A 22,817-nucleotide genomic window follows, 5' to 3' on the forward strand; every position below is an offset into this window, starting at 1 on the left:
TGTATAGCAAGTACAATTATGAAAGTTCTCAAGGTAGATCAATGAATTATTCCCTTAATTTTATGATATAAATTGTTGGAAAATGGTGCAAGTTTCTATTCATCTTGCTTCAAACCCAAAACTTAGCAAAGTTGTTTCGTCCAAGACGTCTTTTTCCCTACTTTGATCATGACAATGTACTCGTCTTCCATAAAAAAATAAGGAAACACACTTTTGTAATTTGGATTTGCCGTAATACAACTCCATCTCAAACCACCACACCCCCCCCCCCCCCCCCAAAGTAGGTTTTCTACCATCAAAGTCACCTTCTATCATATATGCATCTATATAACCATACAAAATTGGTATAAAGCCACCAAAACCCAAGCACATCATAGAGCTACCTATCAAATACTTGAAGATTCAAATCACCTCTTCCCGAAATTTGTCATTTCGTGCCAAGATCCTTTATATCAGACGATTCAGATAACTCATTCTTCTAACTTCCACTCATGTTAATATATTTTCTTATAATCTACATATCATCTACATAAAACAAAAGAATAATAAATTTACCATCAACCTTTTGATATACATACATCGATCTACATTTATCCTTATATAACCGTGATGAGGCAAACTTTATAGCATTGCCTTGGAGCCTGCTTTAAACGATAGTCTCTTTTTCAACTTGCAAACCATCTTTAACATTTACTCTAAAATAGCAATATAGAATAACGTAAATAAAAGGATGAAAATTCTTCTTTTCCCCAGAAACCACGACCTTCAACACCACTACTAATGAAAGTATATATCAATACAACAACCATGGCCATAGAAAAAAAGAAACTTGGCCTCTGAAGGCTACAAAACTAGCCGGAAAATTTTTTTTTTGTTTTTTTTACTCTTTCCATGAAAAATATATAACTATAACACAAAAATTGACAACAATTGACGCACAAAAGAAGAAAAAAATGATTGCACCCACTCACACTATATGCACACACAAATAAATGACAAATAACTCAGACATGAACGCACACACGGCCACAAGCTCACACACGCATTAACAAACTTTAACTGGAAGCTGTAGTGCATAAGATACAACGCACACGACGTGAACTTGACTGGGTATCCTCATCATCATCCTCCACATCACCATTATCATACTCATATTCTACTAAAGGCTCCCGGGAAGTGGCTTCAGACCCTTTCATGCCGCTAACATTAGAGGTCGAATCCATAAGACAAGTCATGTGATAAGCATGACAGCAAAAGAAAGCAATGACTGACACATTTTGTATAGAAAAGGGATCAAAACACATGCAACACCTTCCACCCCCCCTAGTTTTGGACTTGACCTCTGTGGTTCTCACGCTTGATTTTTCAATCGCCTGAGAAGCACTACTGTCATTCCGTTTTGCTCGTGCTTCTTCTTCTTCATTGCTCAAGTAAATCCCATGTCTTGCCTCTTTGTAGTATTTAACCAAAAGGTTAACACAATCAGCCTGTGTCACAATCACAACAAAAATGTCAAGCATTTCAGTGTTTAATTAAATAAAATAAAATAATAAATAAAAAGAGAGAAAGAATGATGTGGAGCACAGAGTACCTTGAGGATATCATTGCAACCATGTCGAAGAGAAGTTTCAGTCCTGTAGTCAGTAATGATCTTGACCAGACGATCCCTAAGCCTGACAGATGCACACAGAAAGAGAGAATTTACATACAAGGTTATCAGTGAAGAACTTAATGCTTCAGAACATGTCTCACTGTTACTGATGACAATGCAAGTTCAGCAAAAAGTATCAAATTCCAGTATATTTAGGTGTATATCTAAGTTATTAACCATATTAACTGTCAACAAGGACATTTGAAGAGAACTTAACATGCAGAAATAGAGCATTTTACAGCATTTTTTACCCGGGAAAAACATAAGTTTTAATAAGCTGCTCTTCTTTCTTTTTCTTCTTTGTTTCCTTCAGTTTCTTTCAGATGGGGTGAAGGGATGATTAGCATGAAGATTAGTGTTCTGCATAGTTATTATTCAGTTCTTAAAATTCTAGTTTAAAAAAACCATGACTTTTTTCTTTTCAAGATAGAAGAGGAAAGCAAGAAGGAACTATTAGCAGAAATTCAGTATCAATCTTTTTTCTTTTTCTTTTTTGAGAAACAATTCAGTATCAATCTGATCATACTAACCAAGGTATCTCCAAGCCATTGGGAACCATATTTACAATATAAAGAGGATCAAGATTTCCAACTGTGTGCTCCAACAACACTCCCACCTGGTAATTAGGTTGAGCAATTTTAGAAGAACTTGCAAGACAGAAATATATATTCAACTATCATACCCATACAAACATTCAGTCGCATATTAGTGTTTGATACATACCATCTCAGGTTTGTTAAGACATTGCTTTATTAATTCTTCCCAAAGGTCGTCATCATGCTGCATAGTCACAAACTCTACAGCCTGCACACAATGATAATTCTTATCTGATCCCACCACCAAACTTCAAAACTAACTGACGCAAATAACAATCTCACAGAAGCTGAAAGTACCTCCTCTATATCGCCTAATTTATTTATAATGACAGCCAGGGCTTGCCTTGAATTTCCCATTCTTCCAAGGATGAAGACTTGCTCCCTTAGAAGATCTCTTCTGATACAAGTTTCATATGCCTGAGATATTATTTTAACAAGTTAATGTATACACTTAACAAAATTATTACAATTGGTCATTTGTTGACAGCTCAAACCTTTTCAAGAGTATAATGTTGACTACTACGAAGAAAAGTAAGTAGCATCTTTGGATCATAGTCTGCATAAAGCTCCACCTATCACCACAAATAAAAAGGGCAAGAATCTTCAGGTAAGATGTGCGTTTCCAAATCAGTTTAAATGCACCAACCAAGAGTTGCAATAACCAGATACAAGGTTAGAAGTAGGGGAAAAGACAAAAAAAAAAAAAAAAGACCCAATCAGATGCTATAGTAACTAGATAAGCAATGAACCTGGTAGACAATAACAAGGACAAACATTATAAGAGAAGAATCCCAACCTAGTTTCCTTAAACACCAACAAATAAATTTCAAAGCAATAACAAAGGATTACAAAGGCGGAGTGATTCATTTGATTGAAACAAAATCATAATTACCGCAAAACTAATGAATAAACATAAGGAAGCAGACCAGTTCTTTCTTGCAGAGTTAAGAAACCCAAGCAAAATAAAGATACCCATACTGTAATCAAGAACACCATATTATGGGTCAAATTTATCAGAAATGCAAGTAAATTGAAACCAGTTTGATCATCAGATTCATACACCTCAACTTTAATGGAAGACTCATGAGCCATATTTAACATTGTCATAAAATAAAAATGTTCATAACATCCAAAGAATCCATAAGGAATCTTTGTTTGTTAAAAATCCTGTAGTGTTCAAGTACTTGAACTCCTTTGGACGTTTTTAAGGTAAATTATTGTGGAACAGATTAGGTAAAAACTCTAACCAATTATTGGTATCAGCAACTTTTGGCTACTAGCAAGTGTAAATTGCTTTGTGCTTCCATCAGGATCTAGTTAGGCAAATAAGGAATTCAATAAGTTAGGCAAACAAGGAATAATGGAAGGGCTTATCCATAGCATAAAGCTTTGCAAGACAATCTCTCTATGAACTTACTTGACCACACAGTTTTGGTTCCACAACTATGCCCTCAGACAGCTTACTTGACCACAAAATTCCTTAACTAGATGACTTGGCGCTGGTAATAGAAACTCTACTTTCTTTGAGACTGCAACTCAGTGGAGAGGCAAATCATAAACAGTTCACAACTAGTTTCGAGTATTTCTTTAATACTTTCATGAAAACAAAACTTCAACCAGGGAAAATTAATCTTCTTACAGACCCTACATAAAGGTTCAACCAAAAAAGTGATAGCACCTACCAAAGACAACTACTATCATATCTCCACAGACCAACATGTCATAATATGCATATGCAAATAAAAACGGGAACATGTCATTCAAAATCTCCAACGGGCCGTAAGATTCCCTAAAAATTCATAAAGAAAATGGTAAAATAGACTTATACCCTTGTGCTTATCTGTTGAGGATCCATAGCCAACCTAAATATTTGGGACTAAGGCTTTGTTGTTGTTGTTGTAGCTTACACCCCTGGTGGCAGGATTCAGTTCTACTGACTTTCCCTAAACGATTTCCACTTTTTCCTAATCACAGCCTTTTCTAGTATCCAGAGGTCGGACCTTAGCACAATGGCAAGTGCCTTTTCCTAAAAGCAACAACTTACAGGTTCGAGTTTGGGAATCAACCTCTCCAAAACAAATTGAAGGTAAGGCTGCTTGCCATAACCTCTCCTAGATCCCGCAAAAAATGGGAGCTTTGGGCATTGGGTACAACCCTCTTCTAGTATCCAATTCTTCTAATCGACCACTCCCATCCACTTCTTGTTAAAATCATCAACTAAAATTAATTACATGAGACGCATACCTATCAAAAAAAATTTACATGAGATGCATGTCCCCCGCATGTCAACTAATTTTTTTAGTGATTTTAATATAAGTAGTTTACCATCGAAGCTGTTATTAAAAAATTTTAAAAACTTGGGGAATTCAATAAGCGTGGACCAAACCACAGCAGTAGGTGAATTTTACCCTAATGAAAAACCAATGGAAGAAAATGCACATTCTAGTTCAATACTAGACGTTAATTGACTCACAAGCATAAATTAAGATGATTCTACAACCAATACTTTTAAACCAATTTGATAAGTATGCACTTAGGTTTATTCGTTCATAGTTTCCATCCTGCAATCAGATTTCAAAGAATCCAAACAATTAAAGATGGAAACTATCATATAACTGTGAATACATTATTCATAACTGAATTAACTATGGATATTGTCACTGAGAAGCACAGAGTTCAAAGGCACATTTCAGTGATTACCATACCTGCATATCATGAAAATCCTTTCCAGAATGTGGATTCACTTCAAATAATGAATGGAGATATAGGTGCAGGAAATATCTATTATCACACTTATTGCTGGAATTCAGAAGTTGTGAAACAACATCAGATGGAGTAATCACGTCCTTATTTTGGATCAATAATGGAACTGCATGCTTGCAATCTATCATCATCAGTTGCACAACCTATATAGGCATAGGTAACACAAAAGTAGTCAGGAATTTTGTAAGAACACCACAAAAACTAGCATGAAAACTAGGACAAAGAAAAGGAAAGAATTCTTCGGTTTTCCTTTTTAAGTATTTTGCAGAATATATGTTCCCAACCAAGATACCAGGGATAAAGCTCAATTGAGTTCAATTTTGTTGTGAGGTATGTGTATCATAGGATGAAAACAACAACCGGATTAATGATATATAGTAGACCCTGCAAGCCTTTATACTTAAGATTTGGCCATTCTGTGGTTGATGACACTGCTAGCTTTGTCAATGCTAAGCTAGCTAGTGTTTTATGAGATTAAATTACTTATTTTAAAATAATAATTTTAAATAAAAAGGAAGAAGAAGCTAGTGTTTTATGTGATAAAGCTTGGCGTTGGAAGCCTGCAAGGTATGATGATCTTGTGAGTATTCAAAGAAAACTGGGTTGGGAGAATTTGACAAAGCTATATGGGTCTCATCTACTTCAGACTCATTCTCATGTGCAGAGGCTTGCGATCTGATTGGACAGAAGACCCAAGTGGTTAAATGGTGGAAGGTTTTTTGGTTCCCAAAGTACATTCCAAGACATTCCTTTGTATGCTGGCTGGCAATAGAAAACAGATTAATGATAAAGGATAGGTTAGATGGGGAATTAGTTGTGATATGGTGTGTATTTTCCAGATCCAGTATAGAGAGTAGAAACCATCTATCTTTGGGTGCTCCTTTTCTAGAAGGGTGTGGAAAGTGATTATGGGGTTCTCCCTCAAGGAAACCTGATTGATAACTGGGATAGTCTTATATCCTGGGCTGCAGAGAATTGGAAAAACAAGTTGAGTTCATATTGCTGCAGCTTGGCCTTGGAGCTGCTGTTTACAACATTTGGAGGCTTTGAAATGCTATTTTGCATCATGGGAATGTGTCTGAGGAACAACTAATTGGAACCATTAGGAAGCAAGTGAAAGCAAGGATTAAAGGTGCTGGTTTTTACCCTTGGTTCTGCCATCAACAAGTAGGTCTGTTGCAGATGAGGCATTTCCTCTTCAATTTTCAAGCAAGTATTCTAATAGTTGTTTGATTTGTATTGTTGTTTTTGCTGGTCTTGGCAGAACTCTATGATGTGGTTCATTTAGGCTTCTGTTAGCTTTGTGGTTTGGTTTGTGCTGTGTTTTCTGCTCTGTCAAAACTGTTGGCTGTGGTTCAGTCAGGCTCTGTTTTTTATAAGTAAGAATTATTTTATTAAAGAGAAACTACTTCATGTACGAAGGACACAAAGTAGCCTAAAAATAACAAGAAGAAAGAATTATATTCAAAATGGCTATTATAAACGATGCAATAGAATGGCTAGTTGTAAAACCCAAAGCGTAAGACCACTCATATAAGGAACTAGTGAAGGTTGCTAACAACTGAATCCTCGTACTTTTCGCATCTTCAAAAGTGCGCCAATTTGCATTCCCTCCATAGAGTCCACATAAAAAATAATGGAACAAATTTCCAAATATCTGACAAATGCTAATCCAACCCAATTTCACTAACCAAACATAAGATCAATGACCCTTGTGCTGTTGTAGTTCAAATTAGGATCTTTAGCCTTTGCTGTATATTGTGATGTTCCCATTGTGTTTTTCAATTATCTCTTGATTATTGGAATAAATAAATAAATAAGATATATAGACCTTGATACATTGTTTCTAAAATTTTAGAGGTTGACCTCACATTTATGCAAAAAATACATTGAATAATATCAAAGGACTTGAACACTTAGAAAATGCTTAAACAAAGGAACCCATATAAGGCTTGTAACACTAAAATATTGCACCTGATTTTGCATTTACATACCTTCTCTTGAATTGCATCTTGCAAGTTATGTTTTTCTATGAAGTCAAATACTACTGGCTTCATGAGCTGAAAAATTAAAGCCAAAAAAAGAGCATCCAAATTGATGTCAGAAACAAAATAGAGATGTGAAAGCTTCTTTTCCTAAGCATTTAACGTAGACATTTTGTCAAATATGGATTTATGTAATTTTAAATTATGTTTGTAACAACTCTAGTACAATCCCTGTGTACATGGATTGTGTTGTACATAGTTTTCTATTTATTTTCATAAAAATAAAATTATAAATAAATAAATAAAAATTTAAAAAAAAAAAAAAAGAGTACTGTATCTAATATATGAAATAAGGTTGCTGGCTGCTCGGCAAGAATCTCCCATGAGTATCAGTAATACTTACATCAGCATAGATAGAAAAAGCTTTCTCATATTGCCCATCTATTACATACAACTCCGCTAGTGCCTGACAGAGAAAGAGAATGCCTATGTAGTTATCAAGAATATAGAATAGAAAATGCTATCATGAGGTTCCAAATTATGTGAATGTGTGTGCATGTTTTTCTGACAAACCTCTTTGAGCGCATCAGTCATGGATGAAGTATTAAGCTGAGGTTCTATGGCCGAAATAACAGGCAATGCAGAATAAATCACATGTGGCCATGATTTGACTGTTGACAAGAGTTCCTTATGGAAAGAAGAATTTGTAGCCAAAGCTACAAGAGCAACCTGTAGCCAAAAGGCAACAAGAGGCCTTGAATCCCAAGTTGTCACATTAGAAAAGAGATTAAATATATTTAGGCACACTATTTTGTCCTAAAAAACCTCATAAGCAGTATCACGCAGTCTCGGGTTATCTGTTGGCATATATGGAACCAGCACAGGAAGCTGACGAAGATGAGCAAAGTGGAAAACCCATCTGTGGAAGGCAGCCCACTGCCAGTTATTTATAGAAAGTGCACCAGAAAGTAATAAATAAATATAGATGCTACCTCTCCCATGCTGAAGCGGATCCTCGCAGCAATTTGGGACACAAAGATGCAGCTTCGGCATACTTCCTTTCCACAATCAAATGATCAAGGTATCTAGATCCCACCTGCATGTAGCGGCCAAATTTATCAAACCATGCCATGAAGTATATATGGAAAATACTAATCAAAAGAAGTATATATGGAAAATTAAAATTATTAATGTTAGACAGTAAGGTAATCAACTACAAAATACTCTTTTTTTTTTAATCGGTAGTAATCAACTACAAAATACTATTCTACCATTTCTCACAAAAATGTAACGTAGTCACATACAAGGTCACTGACTAGCCATTTACCAAAGTGCTTACCCAATGTGTAACCAAAACTAGTAGCTTGTGATTCAATATGGGCATCATTGAATAATCTTAATACAGATTTTTTTTTTTTTTTCCCGGGGGGGGGGGGGGGGTGGTAGGAAGAGATATGCTTCTTCTTTTCATTAAGGCCAACGCTTGAAAAAGTGAATGAATATTAACAGCCAGTGATTCCAATTCCATATACAAGGCAAATGATTTTTTTTTTTTTTTTTTTGATAGTTAATAGAGATTTTATTGATTAAAAAGTACATCATGTTCATGATGATGAACACACTGTACTTGAAACAAATACAACAACAAATCAAAAAGAAACACTAACAGATTCTAAGAATTCAAAAATGGAAGTACAACGTCTATAGCCCCCAATACGAGACCACTCAAACAAAGTCCCAACTAGCAAAGACTTCAAAAGATCTAAAGGTCTCTCAAAATCTTCAAAAGTACAAGTATTGTGCTCCCACCAAATTAACCACATCAGACAAGCTAGTACCATACAAGGGAGTCAATCTCGTACCGGAGGCTATACCGGTTTGGCCAGCGGAACGATGTATTTTAGTACCAGTTAATACCGATGTACCGTTTCGGGTTTACCGCTATTTAATATATATATATATATATATATTATAAATATACTACATCCACAATATTTTCTCAACACTTTTACAACAAATCATATGTGGCTATTTTTTATTGGTTCTAATTTGAACCTACCACTAAAATAACTATTGCCCCACCAATAAAAACCCATAACAACCTAAAACTTAAAACTTGTTATGAAAGTGTGGTAAAAATATTGTAAAGAATTTTTTTTTTGGTACATGTATCTCAATTTTCCACTGCCCTCTGCCAACAAATTTTTTTTAATAACTTACTTATTTTCACCTCCACTCATTCTCTTTTACTTATACAATTTATCTTTCTTTATTTTTATCTTGATTTTATCTCCTCCACATGTTTACCTTCACTGAGTCTTGTCTCATTTCAAATTTCAAAAAGCTACCTTTGGTCAGTCATCACGTGGGCACCCAAAGCAAGACTCTCTGAGAAACACTTAAGACATACAAAAGCAAAGAAGAAGAAGAAGAAGAAGAAGAAGATTAGAGGAACACAAAGTCACAAACATTGCAGAGACCACGAAGAAAAATGGAAAGCTAAGCAGAAAAGAGACCGAGATACAAGAGAGATGCATCCATAGTTTTAAAAACCGGACCGGACCGGCCGGTCCGACCGGTTCAACCGGAAACCGGCCATCAATCCGGTTCGGTTATATTAAAAAACCGAAAATAATGAAAAAACCGCGAAACAGTAAAAACCGGCCGGTTCAACCGGAAAACCGGGAACCGGCGCGGTTAAACCGGTTCTTGACCGGTTACTTATTTTTTTTGTCTTTTCCCAGCTTAAAACGACGTAGTTTTGTTGTTTTAGCCTAAAACAACAAAGCTACGTCGTTTTAGGCTGGAATCCTAATTCCTAACCCTAAAGCTCACTGCCTCACTCTCATTTTGCGTTTGTCATTTTCATTTTTCAGACTCAGACTCTCAAATCTCAACATCTCCGCCTCACCCAAGCTCACAGCCTCTCTTCCTCACCGCTCACAGCCTCTCTGCCTCGCCGCTCAGACCTCGCCCTCTCCGCCTCACTCTCTCCGTCTCACTGCCTCGCCAGTCGCCGCTCGCCCTCTCCGCCTCACTGCCTCTGTACCTCGCCCTCTCCGCCTCACACTCTGCCTCGCCTTCTCTGCCTCGCCCTCTCCGCCTCACACTCTGTCTCTTCCTCTCTGCCTCGCCCTCTCCGCCTCAAACATTTTTCTTCCTCTCCGCCTCACTCAAGCTCACGGGTTTGAAGTATTGGGTTTTTTTTTTTCTTTTTGGGTTTTTTCCTTCTCATCCTTACGGGTTCTCGGTCTCGCCCTCTAAAGTGCTCTGCTCTCTGCTTCTCGGCTTCATCAGGTAAGCTAACATTCTTTTCTTTTGATTTTATTACTTGATTAATTGATTTTGATTTCTTGATTTTGATAATTTTCTTTTCTCGGTTCTGTTTTTTTTTTTTTTTTTTTTTCATTTCTCTCGGTCATCTCAGGTTCTCCATTCCTTCACTTCACTGGACTTCACTGGGTAAGTGCGATCTTTCAATTATTACTTGATTTTTTGATTACTTGATTTTGATTTTGATTTTGATAATTTTCTTTTCTCGGTTTTTTTTTTTTTTTTTCATTTCTCTCAGCTTCATCTCAGATTCTCCATTCATGTTCTCGGCTTCATCTTAGGTTCTCCGTTCTGTGACTTCACTGGTAAGTGGTTACTTTTATCTGTCAATTATTAGTTTACAGAGATTTTACAGAGTATGTTGTGGATTTGATTTTTATACGTTATTATTTGTGAAATATAAATTACGGAGTATTTTACAGAGTGTGTTGTGGATTTTGTGAATGATCAATGATGTGGATTTGATTTACAGAGAATTATTGTTTGTGAAATATTGTTTACAGTGTATTTGTATTTTACTGAGTATGTTGTCTTGTGGATTTTATGTTGTGGATTTGATTTATAGCATATTATTGTTTGTGAAATATTGTTTACAGTCTGAAATTGTTGAGTGAAATGGAATCTGCCTCTGTGCCATCTAATGAACGTGCTTCTACAACTGGGTCTAATGCTAATTCTTCATCTGTGAGGGCAAAATGTGATCCTGCATGGGATCATGTAACTGAAGAGTTGAAAGACGGAAGAAGTAGTTATAGATGTATACATTGTGGGAAAACTTATAAAGGAGGGGGCATTAATCGGATGAAAAGACATCTAGCTGGAATTAAAGGTGATGTGGCTGCATGTATGGGTGTGCCTTATGATGTTAGGTTCCAAATGGTTGAGAATTTGAAGGAAATTTCAAAATCTAAAGAACAAACAAAAAAGGATCAAGAAGCATCTAATTATTCGCCATTAGAGGATTCACCAGAATTTGAAGATGTCCAAGAAATTACTCCTAGAGGTAGGGGGTTAGGTAGAGGAAATAGAAGTAGTCCTAGTAATTTTCCACAAAGATCCAATCTTGGCAAGAGAAAGGTTGGTGACATTGGTAATTACTTCGCTCCTAGGACAACACCGGGAGCTCAACCTTCTATTAAAAGTGTGCTTGCTGGCAAAGAAAAGAAGCGGAGGGTTGATATGGCTGTAGCTAGATGGATGTATGATGCTTGCATTCCAATTAATGCTGTGAATTCTAGTTATTATCAGCCTATGTTCAATGCTGTAGCTTCTTATGGTCCTGGATATAGAGGCCCAAATTATCATGCCCTTCGAGTGCCTTTGTTGAGAGAAGCAAAAAGAGAAGTTCAATTGATTGTTGATTCTCATCGTTCATATTGGGCTGATACTGGTTGTACAATAATGGCTGATGGGTGGACTGATACTAGGCATAGAACATTGATTAATTTTCTTGTCTATTGTCCTAAAGGTATTATTTTTATACGTTCTATTGATGCTTCTGACTTGGTTAAGGATGCTATTAATTTAAGCAACTTGTTTGATGAAATTGTTAATTGGGTTGGTCCTGCAAATATAGTACATTTGGTCACTGACAATGCTGCAAATTATGTAGCTGCTGGAAGAATTTTGTGTGGAAAATATAGGAATATTAGTTGGTCACCTTGTGCAGCACATTGCCTAAACCTAATTTTTAAAGAAATTGGGAAGATGGATCATGTAGCTAAACTTGCAAAGCGTGCATCCAAGATCACTGTGTTCATCTATAACCATGTGGCTTTGCAAGCTTGGTTGAGGACTAGAAAAAATTGGACGGAAATTGTGCGTCCAGGGCCAACTAAGTTTGCTACTACTTTCATTGCCTTAGGGAGTCTTAAGGAACATAAGCATGACTTACAAGCATTGGTGACTAGCAAATTTTATGTTGAATCAAAATATGCAAAAGATAAGAAAGCAAAGGCAGTGGTGAAAATCATTCTTGATAATCAATTTTGGAATGATTGTCATGTAATTGTGCATATTATGTCACCATTGATTCGTTTATTACGCATTATTGATTCTGATGAAAAACCAGCTATGGGTTATGTATATGATGGCATGTATAGAGTAATTGATGGAATTAAAAAAATTTTCAAGGACAAAAAGAGACTATGGGAGCCTTATGTTAATATTATCAAGGATCGTTGGGATAATCAATTCTATAGAGATATTCATGCTGCTGCTTATTGGTTGAATCCTGCATTCCAATATGACACATCCACTCTTAATAAGAGGCTAGAGACACAATCTGCTGTGACAGATGTTATTGAATCAAAAGTTTCAGTTGGTCGGTTGAAGTTGGTGGAGGAATTAAGGCTATTTCGAGAGCGTGAACAAACTTTTGGAACTCAACTTGCTCAAGAATCAGCCAAGACATCTCAGCCGGGTAAGATAATGTTTACTTTAACTACTAATAAAATAAAAATATGTTTTAAAGATCATAGTTCCTTTTTATATTTTTGGGATAAGTATAGTTGTGTTTATTGATTCATTGTATTATTGTTTTGTGTTTTATATGGAACTTAGATGAGTGGTGGAAGTTGTTTGGATCTTGTGCTCCAACCTTACAAAAGTTTGCAATTCGGATCCTTAGCCAAACAGCTGCCTCTTCGGGATGTGAGCGGAATTGGAGTGCTTTTGAACAAATACATACCAAAAGAAGAAATAGATTGGAGCATCAACGACTTAATGATCTTGTATTTGTTCATTATAACTACCGATTGAAAGAAAGGTATATATTATATAGTTTCTTTGTTTCAATGTTTTTGTGGGGAAATATGAATGATTCATTGATTTGGTCAAGTGGGTTCTTTGTGATTGTTAAATATAAGTGATTTGGTTACTAAACAAATTATTAATTATGTTCATCTCATGATATAGAGTCAAAAGAAAGAAGTTCAATTTTGATCCTATTGACTATGCAAGTATCGATAAAACTGAATTTTGGGTAGTGGAAGATGAGGAACCTCCATTTCTTGATCATGAGGAGATAGAAAATGCATTATATGAAGAGGGAGCCTATCCAATTGAAGAAGGGTCTTCTAGCCATGTACAAAGAGGTTAGTTTATAACAATTCTTTGCTTAGATGCATATTTTAATTAGACCATTTATTATTTATGAGAAATGATATTGTTCTTTGGTTTTGGAATTTGTATAGATATGGACAATGAAGTGATTGAGGATGATGATGATGACATTAATTTGGAATCATTTGGTGATGAAGATGATGCTCCTCCCGGATTTAGAGATAAAAATCATCCTATTCATGTTGAAGTTGAAGAAGATGAAGATGAGGATGATGATGATGATGCTAGTGGTGGAGCATTTGGTTCACATGATGATATTGATTTTAATTTTCTTCATAACAAATGAAGCTTGGGTCTTAAAAGTTAAAACTTAGTAGTTTTTTTGAAACTTTATAACTTATTTGCTATTTGGATGTAATGAACTTATTTGTTATTTTTCATTTGTCATTTGGATGTAAATGTAATGACTAATGAACTTACTGTTGTGGTATGTGTATTTTTTTATTAGAAGACAAAACTATAGATGAGTTGAGTTTGTTTGGATGTCCTACATTTTTTGTGGTCGGGGTTGGATGGTAACTTGGGTGGATTTGAAGCAAAGCAGGGAGAATGATAAGGCAAGTTACCATTTTGTATAAATTGTTGAGTTTGTTGAATAGAATATGAATGTGTATCTATTGAATAGAATAGAATATGAATGATAATCCAAGTCACCATTTTGTACAAATTGTTAACTGTTTTTCCCTCTAATTGCCTAATTAGAGGAGGATTTTTTGATGGGCTTTCAATGACTTGTTGATAAATGTTGTAAATCAGTAAATGTGTGGCAGTGAACTCTTTGTAATATGCTAGTCATGAGCCTAATTATGTTTTTAGTATATTAAAAAATTATTAATTATTTATATAATTTAAATAAATATTAATTAAATTATTTATGACGTCACCGGTTCGACCATCGATCGGACCCCGGTCCGACCATAAAACCGGTAATTAGCTCATTTTCCGGTTCTTTCACCGTACCGGTTTTTAAAACCATGGATGCATCAGATCGTGAAATTTGTTAAGAAATTATCTTAGGTGAGTGAAAAACTACAAAGAAATCTGTGTTTTTGTTTCAGGCCGGTATCCATTTTCCAGCCAAAATCCCGTATTTCTACCGGTACAGCCGAAACGCTCCCGGTACTACCGGTATTTAAACTGGTACGAAATGAGGATGTTTTTGTACCGTTTCAAACACCGGTACAGAAAATATCGGCTGTACCGGCCAGTACGGTACGAAACTGACTACCTTGGTACCATATTCCAAATATTTGAGAACTATTTTCCCAAACAATTCCTCCATGCAAAAGTAAAGAGGCAACCTCCTTCAGCATCCCCACTTAATCTCAAACATCAAAAAACTTCACTCCACAAAGCATGAGCAAACTTACAATGAAGCAAAAGATGATCTACAGTTTCCCCTTCACATCAACACAAGCAACAAAAATTAACTAGGGACAATTCCCTCTTAACAAGATTATTAATGGTAAGAATCCTATCCCAAGCTAAAAAAAAAAAAAAAAAAAAAAAAAAAAAAAAAAAAAAGACACTCTTTTAGGTGCTACACACCAAATACTCTTCCAAGGGAAAGAAACATTAACAGGACCAAACAAAGAATTATAATGAGAGCGCACATCAAAAACCCCTTTCCAAGACAATTTCCAACTCAAAATGATCATCAACCTCACCATTACATCTACAGGCACATCACGTTCGGCAACAGGAAAAATCATTCAACCTAAATCCCCCCCCCCCCAACAAAAAAGAAGAAAAATACTCCAAAAATACACAAACCCCTTCCCTCACTGCCCGTACTATGTTTATAAATAGTCCACCCTATTGGCGCTGCCAATATGCTAGAATTGCATTTGTTGAACAATTAAGATAAAGTCATAAAACATCTTATTAACCTAGCTAATGAGCTCTAACTCAAACGGTATCTCCTCCCCTCGTAAGAGCAAGGTGTGAGGTTGCAAGTGAACCACCAGCTGTGTGTGTGTGTAATTACCAAAAACAAAACTCTAATTAACCTTAATAGGCATGCTCTTGAATGTTAGTAAAGTATTGTGTGAGATTGCAGGTTTAATACCCGTAGGGTGCATGTGTTTTTTTTTTTAATTAATTAAAAAAAAAACTTTCATTAACTTTTGTGAGCATGCACCTTGAATTATAGGAATCTTATGTCATGTCACCAACCAAACAAATAAATTTTGCCTTGCCTACAAAAGTTAACAACTTAGATATTAAAAAATAATGGAAAACAAAATGAAAAAGAGAAAGAGAATCATAGGCACCACCAAGTAGTGAACACAGAACATTCATTTTATGTTTCATGTAAATAATATTAAAAAAATAAAATAAATTGAAGCAGGACAAACTTTAGTACCTCGTCCAGGAGTTCACTCCGTCCCTGACCAGCTTCAACTGCTGCCAAAGCTTTTTCATGCCAGCCATGTTGAAGAAGCCAAGCAATATGATCTTCTGCATCCCTGACAAAAATCATAAATGCATGTAAGTCTCCAAAATAAATATATTTTCAAAATAGGTTTTTTTGTTTTTGATAAGTAATAAAGATTTATTGATATCAAAAAAGAGACAAGTACGCAGGGAATATAATTAGCTTAAAGAAAAACTAGCCTATATAATTTTTCTTTAAGGCCCTATGATGTCGGTTGTAAGTGAAAAAGCTCTATGATGTCAAACCCATTAATCAACATAGTTATAGGCTAATTTTACTTTAACTTGTCAGGATCACTGAATAAATACTAACATCAAGCCTGATTAATAATGTTGCAGGGAAACATTATCGCATTTTTCATTCTACAAAGGAGCTATGAAATGAGAGACAATCATACTAACCTAGGTTTTGCAATAACTACATCCTTTAGGGACACAATATAGTACAGTGGTTCATCACCTGCAGCCCACTGACCACCAGCATAGCTGCTACCTACATTGGCACAAAAAAGTATTACAATGATTTATATATTAAAAACTTGACATACATAAAGCATGAACTTCAATAACAAATAAATCAACCTGAGAATGGAGCATGAGCAAGGGAATAGTCTTTTGCCTTGTAATGCTCAAAGCCATGTACAGGTAGGGCATCAGTTGAAAGCTCATCATTATTCCATGATACGATACGTACTTCTGGTCTCTGTGCATTTCCCTGCTTAAATAACATTTTCCCAAGTCAGAAACAATGAGCAAAGAATAAATATATATCAGAACAGAATAACAGGAAGGGTAAACCAAAGAAGTTTGGATGAGAACCACCATAAATTAACAATAACAAAACCTTCCCGCAAAGGGAATTTACAACATATAATTAGAATCTGCTCTTACTGTCATAATATTCAGAAGAGGAATAAAATTAAAACAAAGAAGGGGGTGGGGGGAAGGGGGGAAGTAAAGCCTCTATTCCTGTATTCCATGGAAAAGTTACTAGGAATACCATGTTATAAAAGAGGAGTGAATGTGTGCCAAAACATTATAACTTAAAATTTTGGTCAAAGAAAATACAATTTAAAATGTTCATGTCAAAAATAATATCATATATCATTACCATAAAAAAAAAGTGGGGTTCAAGAATTGGCAAATAAACTGTACGAGTTAAAAAATATAAATAAATAAAAAGAAGAAGAACACCATGGGTGGCCCAGATTCAGTGTAAAATTTATTCTATGAACATCTCTCCTTTAGGAGTGGTTTTAAAGAGAAGGCACACCCTTAAAATTTATAAAATAATAATTTTTCAGCTTCACCTTTTAGTCTACTGCATGCAAAGTTAGGAATAGAACACCAATGTATTTCATAAAAGGCAAGGGTGAAAGTACCTGCCGTGATGGAATGGTGCTGCTAAATTCCTTCTCCCCATCTTCTTCCCCCAGAATATAAGCTAGAACAACCAAAGAATCACCAAAAGGAGCAACTCCTGAAATGAAATAGCTGGTTTGGAAAGATGCCACTATATCCACCTTGTTCGCACTTGACATCGGAACATGCTTATATGTCCCATTAGTTGCTCTATTCTGATTTGTTCTTATTGATGCAATTTTTACAGAAGTTCCCCAGCCAATGACCAAGAGAGCATCATCCTGAATGTGATGAGACAAGCAAAGGAAAAATTTTAGGAAACAGCAAAGCACTCATGTTGATGGCATGATGCAGAGGAAATATATATGTGTGTTGGTGTTCTACATGTACAAGCTACTGCTGCAAGCCTGAAACAACTGCAATAGTACTTGCATAATCCATAAGCATGCCCCCATTCTGCAGCCATGTTAATCATTGACAAACCTGCCAAACTAAGTGAGGAAGCAAAAGCTCAGGACGTGGGCTTCCTCTTGGTCTTTCGATAAATGTTATACGCTGATCATTGGCAGTATCATAAACTTTCACACCTGCATCATTGGCCCAAGCAAAAAGACTTGTTCTCCACTTTACTACATGAATTGGACCTTCACCAGAATGCAAGACCTAGAAAACAGAGAATTTTTTTAGTTTCAAGAAACCAAAAGGCATTAGGCATTTTGCACATCTTATTGGTTAATAGACTAGTACAAACCTGGTCGCGATAGCCAAACCATTTCTTAGTATTATAATATAAATGACCTGCTAAACCACCAGTTACAAATCTCCTTGACGTTTTTCTTGAGTAATCTGGATCCAGTGCAATAGCCTTCATTGGACGATGATACTCAAACTTCAGTTTCTCATCAGTGAAAAGGCTGTTTATTACAACAGACCCATCATCAGAACAGCTTCCTACATATTCACCTTCTATGTCAAAGCTAAGGTCATTGACGGCAGCAGTATGGGCAGGGAACTCCTTAACCTGGAAAGAATAAAATCAACTACATATTTCAAACCTAAAGCATGTCATTTTGCCTAGAACAAGTAATCCACTGCAACCATCAATCAGCCGAAGCCAGGATACTAAGTGTGGTTAATGCAAAACACTAGCCTCAACTTCATGATGAAAAACTTGGAGCTCCTATATACAATTAGCTGGTAGAAAAAATTTGAACAGATGATACTAATGACATATTCTTTGGACAGTTCAATGTATTAAAAAAAAAAAAAAAAATTTGGGTGAATAATGTATTGTAAAAATTACATAAATGGTTCTGATTTTTTTTTTTTTTTGATAAGTAAGAAGAGAATATTATTAATAAAAGAAAAGCACAAAAAGTTCACGGTAGTGAACAAAGGAAAAAAGAAACAAAAAGACAGAAGCAGCCCCTAATCTATACTAATAGATGAAAGAAAATCCAAAAGGGTAGAACAATCCGAATAGCCCCAACAACGAGACCAATCGAAGAGGGTCCGCTGGCAATACTCTAATAACTGAACCACAGTTTTCTTCTCATCCTCAAAAGACCATCGATTTCGTTCAATCCAAATAGTCCACATTAAACATCCTAGAGCCAAATCCCAAATATCTGAGCTATGCTTCCCAAGCCAATGATACCAGCAAAATAATAAGTCCACAACTGAACCTAGCATGACCCATTCCGTCCCAAACAACCAAAGCATATACATCCACAAAGAATGAGCTATCGAACAAAAAAGTAACAGGTGATCCACAGATTCCGCATTACAACAACACAAACAACAAAGATTTACCAAAGGGTGACTACGAAGCATAAGGTTATCCAAAGTTAGAATCTAACCATGGGCTACTGTCCACATAAAAAAAGCCACCCATTTAGGAACCTTAACTTTCCAAATTCCTTTCCATGGGAAAGTGAAAGGAGCTGCATTTCGAATCTTATGATAAAAGGACCGAGTATCAAACTTCCCACTGCCATTAAGATCCCAACAATGTCTGTCACACCCTCCTTCCCTAGGAATTCGGGTTTGGATGAAATGAAGAAAGGAGTAGGAAGCCGCCAACTCCCAATCATTGAAGTCCCTATGAAAACTTAAACTCCACACTCTATCATTATCACCCACAAAATGGCTTAACACCTCAAATATACAAGCCTCCTTATTAGCTGAACACAAAAATAACTGAGGATAAAGAATTTTGCGAGGAACATCATCAGTCCACTTAGCATGCCAAAAAAGAATATGAGAACCATCCCCACCACAAAAGAGAAATGCTTAGCGAAAGTTTCCCACCCTTCACTAATACTCCGCCATAACCCACAACCATGAGCCCTACTACAAACTCTAGTGCACCAACCCCCTTTTCTTTCCCCATATTTCATGGCAATGACCCTTCGCCACAGATGCAAGGTTTCATGGTCATACCTCCAAAGCCATTTCCCTAATACGGCCTGATTAAAAGGCACCAACTTCCGAATTCCTAAACCATCCAACTCACGCGGTAGGCAAACCTTTTCCTAAGCCACCAAAGAATATTTGAAACACTCAACTGACGAACCCCACAAAAAGTTCCTTTGGATGCATTCTAATCTAGTCACCACAGCTTTAGGGATGGTAAACAGGGAAAGGTAATACGTCAAAAGGCTTGAAAGGGTACTCTTCAGCAAGGTGAGTCTACCACCCTTTGACAAATACAGCCGCTTCCAGCCTAAAAGCTTCTTTTCCATCCTCTCAAGGATCAGATTCCAAATAGAGGTTGTTTTGTACAAAGTACCCAATGGCATACCCAAGTAAATCATAGGCAAACTGCCCACCCTGCACTAAAGGATATTAGCCAAATACTAAATGTTACACACCTCCCCAATAGGAACAATTTCACTTTCCCCACATTCACCTTTAGACCAATAAAAGCTTGGAAACAAGTCAAAACTAGCCTAATAGAAAGAATCTGCTCTCTAGAGGCATCACAGAAAAGAATGGTATCATCAACAAATAGGAGGTGAGAAACTCGGATACCAGTAGAATTAACAGGACCCACATGAAAACCCTGAATGAAACCCCCTTCCTCAGTTTTCTTCAGGATACGACTTAAAACCTCCATGATCAATAGAAAGAGAAGGGGAGACAAAGGATCGCCTTGTCTGAGACCTCTAAAGCTACCAAAGAAACCAGCAGGAGATCCATTAACCAGAACTGAGAAGTGAAGGGTAGAGGCACAAGTCTTAAGCCATCTCCTCCATCTATCCCCAAAGCCCATCCTCTCCAACAGATAAATCTGATTTTTTTTTAAAAGCAAGTTTTAGCTCCAGGGGGAAGTTGAAGGGGAAATAACTACGTAATTGGTTGTAATTTTAGAAATCTAAGAACAATAAATGAATTTTGGAAGGGGTTCCCATGGTTGTGGTCTTTGGAAGAGCATTAGGCTGGATTGGGAGAAGTTTCACCAACACACTCGGTTTGAATTTTGGGTGGGGAATCGAGTTCATTTTTGGCATGATGGCTGGTGCAGCAATCAACCTCTAAGGTTTTCCTGGTTTTGTATGATATTTATACTGATCTCCACTCAGACATTATGATATATATCTTATGTTCTTTTCTCTTCTCTTCGGTTCTTTGCTTCAATGGGCTTATATTTGGGGGTGTTTGAATTGTATTTCAATTTCTAAATTCTTTACTTTCCGTTACTCTTAGTTCTTGATTGGCTTGTATTTGTTCCTTGTAAAGAGTGTTCACCATCGTGAACATGATGTTCAGTTTTTTTTCAATAAAAGTATTATTACCTATCAAAAAAAAAAAATTTGTTGGTGAGACCGGATGTGGGGGCAAGGAGGCGTTGGGATGTGAGATTTTTCAGGGATTTTAATGATTGGGGGCTGGAGTTGGCGGCTGCTTTTACTCATCATTTGGACTCTCATATTCCTTCTAATGAAGATGGAGACCGGGTGAGGTGAAGGTTGAAGAGTAATGGGGAGTTTAACATTCGTTCTTATTACTATGTTTTAATGGGATCTACTTCTTTCATTTTCCCTTGGAAAGGTATTTGAAGTGTTAAGGCCCCTAGACGAGATTATTTCTTTGTTTGGACAGCAGCGTGGGGGAAAATTCTCACTGGTGATAACATTAGGAGGAGAGGTTATACCTTAGTGGATTGTTGTTGTATTTGCAGGAGTAGTAGGGAGGCAGTGGATCACCTTTTGCTCCATTGCGGGTAGCCTATCAATTATGGAGCTTTGCTTTTGGATCATTTGAGGTCTCTTGGGTTTAACATAGGAGGTTGATTGATCTTTTTTTCAGTTGGAGGAATTGGTTCGGGAAGCACTCCTCCAGTAATTGGAACTTGGTGCCATTATGTTTGATGTTGATTATTTTGAGGGAGCGTAATAGACGCACGTTTGAAAATTGGAGGGCTTGGAGGACCAGCTTTTGGTTTTATTTGTACACGCTTTATTTTATTGCTCTTGTACATGGGAATTCACATCTAATGACTCCATTCCCATGTCTATTGAATCTGTTTCTTATTTACATAATTTTTTGTTTTCCTTTGTACTAATTCTTTTGGCTACTTTGTTCTTTTTGTAGAAAGTAGTCTACAAATTCGAAAATGGACTGAGACACTGACTATTGTAGCAGATATAGTAATAACTAACACAACAGCATATGCTTCAAAGAAATGACTGTTCGAATTGCTGCCAAAGCCTTTTAAATTTATTATATAACAAAGTTGCCACCAAAAACAATGCAAGCAATGTTGTTCATGTTCGAAGCCATTAACAAGAATGGCTAAAACCACAAATCCTAAGGGACAGCACAATCGGCTAGAGACCGCACCTCATGAAATGGAGGTCAGAAGTCACTAATTCAAGTCCAATACATTTAGCAAATGATCACAATTTTTTTCTAAGCGCAACGCAAGTCAACATTAGCAAGTTCAAATTCAGTATAGCAAGTTCCCAAATCCATTCACTCTACAATCCAAAACGAACCAGCTCAATTGCCACTCATTGCTCAATTTCAATTTTGAATAACACGTACAAATCAAAATTCAACAAAAAAATTCAGATCTAACAAGCTCCAAATTCAAGCAAAAAAGCCAATTTCACGCTTTTATTTTCACAAAGAAATAGGGAGAGAGAGAAAAATCTCAAAGGTAGGATCACCTGGTTGCCAAGAAAATCGAGGATATGAACCGTGCCGCCGTGCGTCCCAAGGGCAATCATGCGCTCCGCGACGGCGATACACGACGCCGTATCGCTGGCGAGAAGCGTAGGTATACTCCCTCCCATTCTCTGGTACTTGAGCCTCGGCTCCTCTTCCTCTTCTTCAGCTTCCTCTTCCTCTTCTTCTTCGTCCTCTTCTTCTCTCTCATCGTCTCCTTCGACGCCGTTCTCTGAAGGAATCGGAGCCATTTGAATTGTTAGACTTGATATCTTCGTTTCATTTCCGAGAGAAAAGGAAAAAGAGAAAAAATTGATGAGAAAGTGTGAGATCTGTTTGGGTTTTTTAGAGGGGGCTTTCCGGGTTGAAGCTGAGTTGTGCTGGTATTTTGTTTTC

The 22,817-nt window shown here is 36.5% G+C and overlaps 2 protein-coding genes across 2 annotated transcripts; one reads left to right on the forward strand and one right to left on the reverse strand.

Annotated features, from left to right (window-relative positions):
- Positions 1 to 778: 778 nt before the first annotated feature.
- Positions 779 to 22,817, reverse strand: LOC115980288 (vacuolar protein sorting-associated protein 41 homolog). Its single transcript, XM_031102555.1, has 19 exons — positions 22,424 to 22,817; positions 18,001 to 18,270; positions 17,733 to 17,912; positions 17,270 to 17,530; positions 16,470 to 16,602; positions 16,290 to 16,380; positions 15,817 to 15,919; positions 7,988 to 8,091; positions 7,821 to 7,914; positions 7,569 to 7,724; positions 7,399 to 7,461; positions 7,005 to 7,070; positions 4,953 to 5,153; positions 2,742 to 2,819; positions 2,545 to 2,664; positions 2,375 to 2,455; positions 2,182 to 2,267; positions 1,592 to 1,673; positions 779 to 1,487 (listed from the first exon to the last, which is right to left on the reverse strand). Exons 1-19 carry the CDS (start codon positions 22,670 to 22,672, stop codon positions 1,056 to 1,058), a joined length of 2,850 nt encoding a protein of 949 aa, XP_030958415.1. The 5' UTR covers positions 22,673 to 22,817; the 3' UTR covers positions 779 to 1,055.
- LOC115980297 lies at positions 12,184 to 14,002 on the forward strand. The gene is made up of 4 exons (XM_031102562.1): positions 12,184 to 12,750; positions 12,891 to 13,095; positions 13,245 to 13,423; positions 13,523 to 14,002. The coding sequence occupies exons 1-4, from the start codon at positions 12,348 to 12,350 to the stop codon at positions 13,735 to 13,737; spliced, it is 1,002 nt and encodes a 333-aa protein (XP_030958422.1). The 5' UTR covers positions 12,184 to 12,347; the 3' UTR covers positions 13,738 to 14,002.

This window comes from Quercus lobata, chromosome 1 (assembly GCF_001633185.2).
Source record: "Quercus lobata isolate SW786 chromosome 1, ValleyOak3.0 Primary Assembly, whole genome shotgun sequence".
Classification (NCBI taxonomy): domain Eukaryota; kingdom Viridiplantae; phylum Streptophyta; class Magnoliopsida; order Fagales; family Fagaceae; genus Quercus; species Quercus lobata.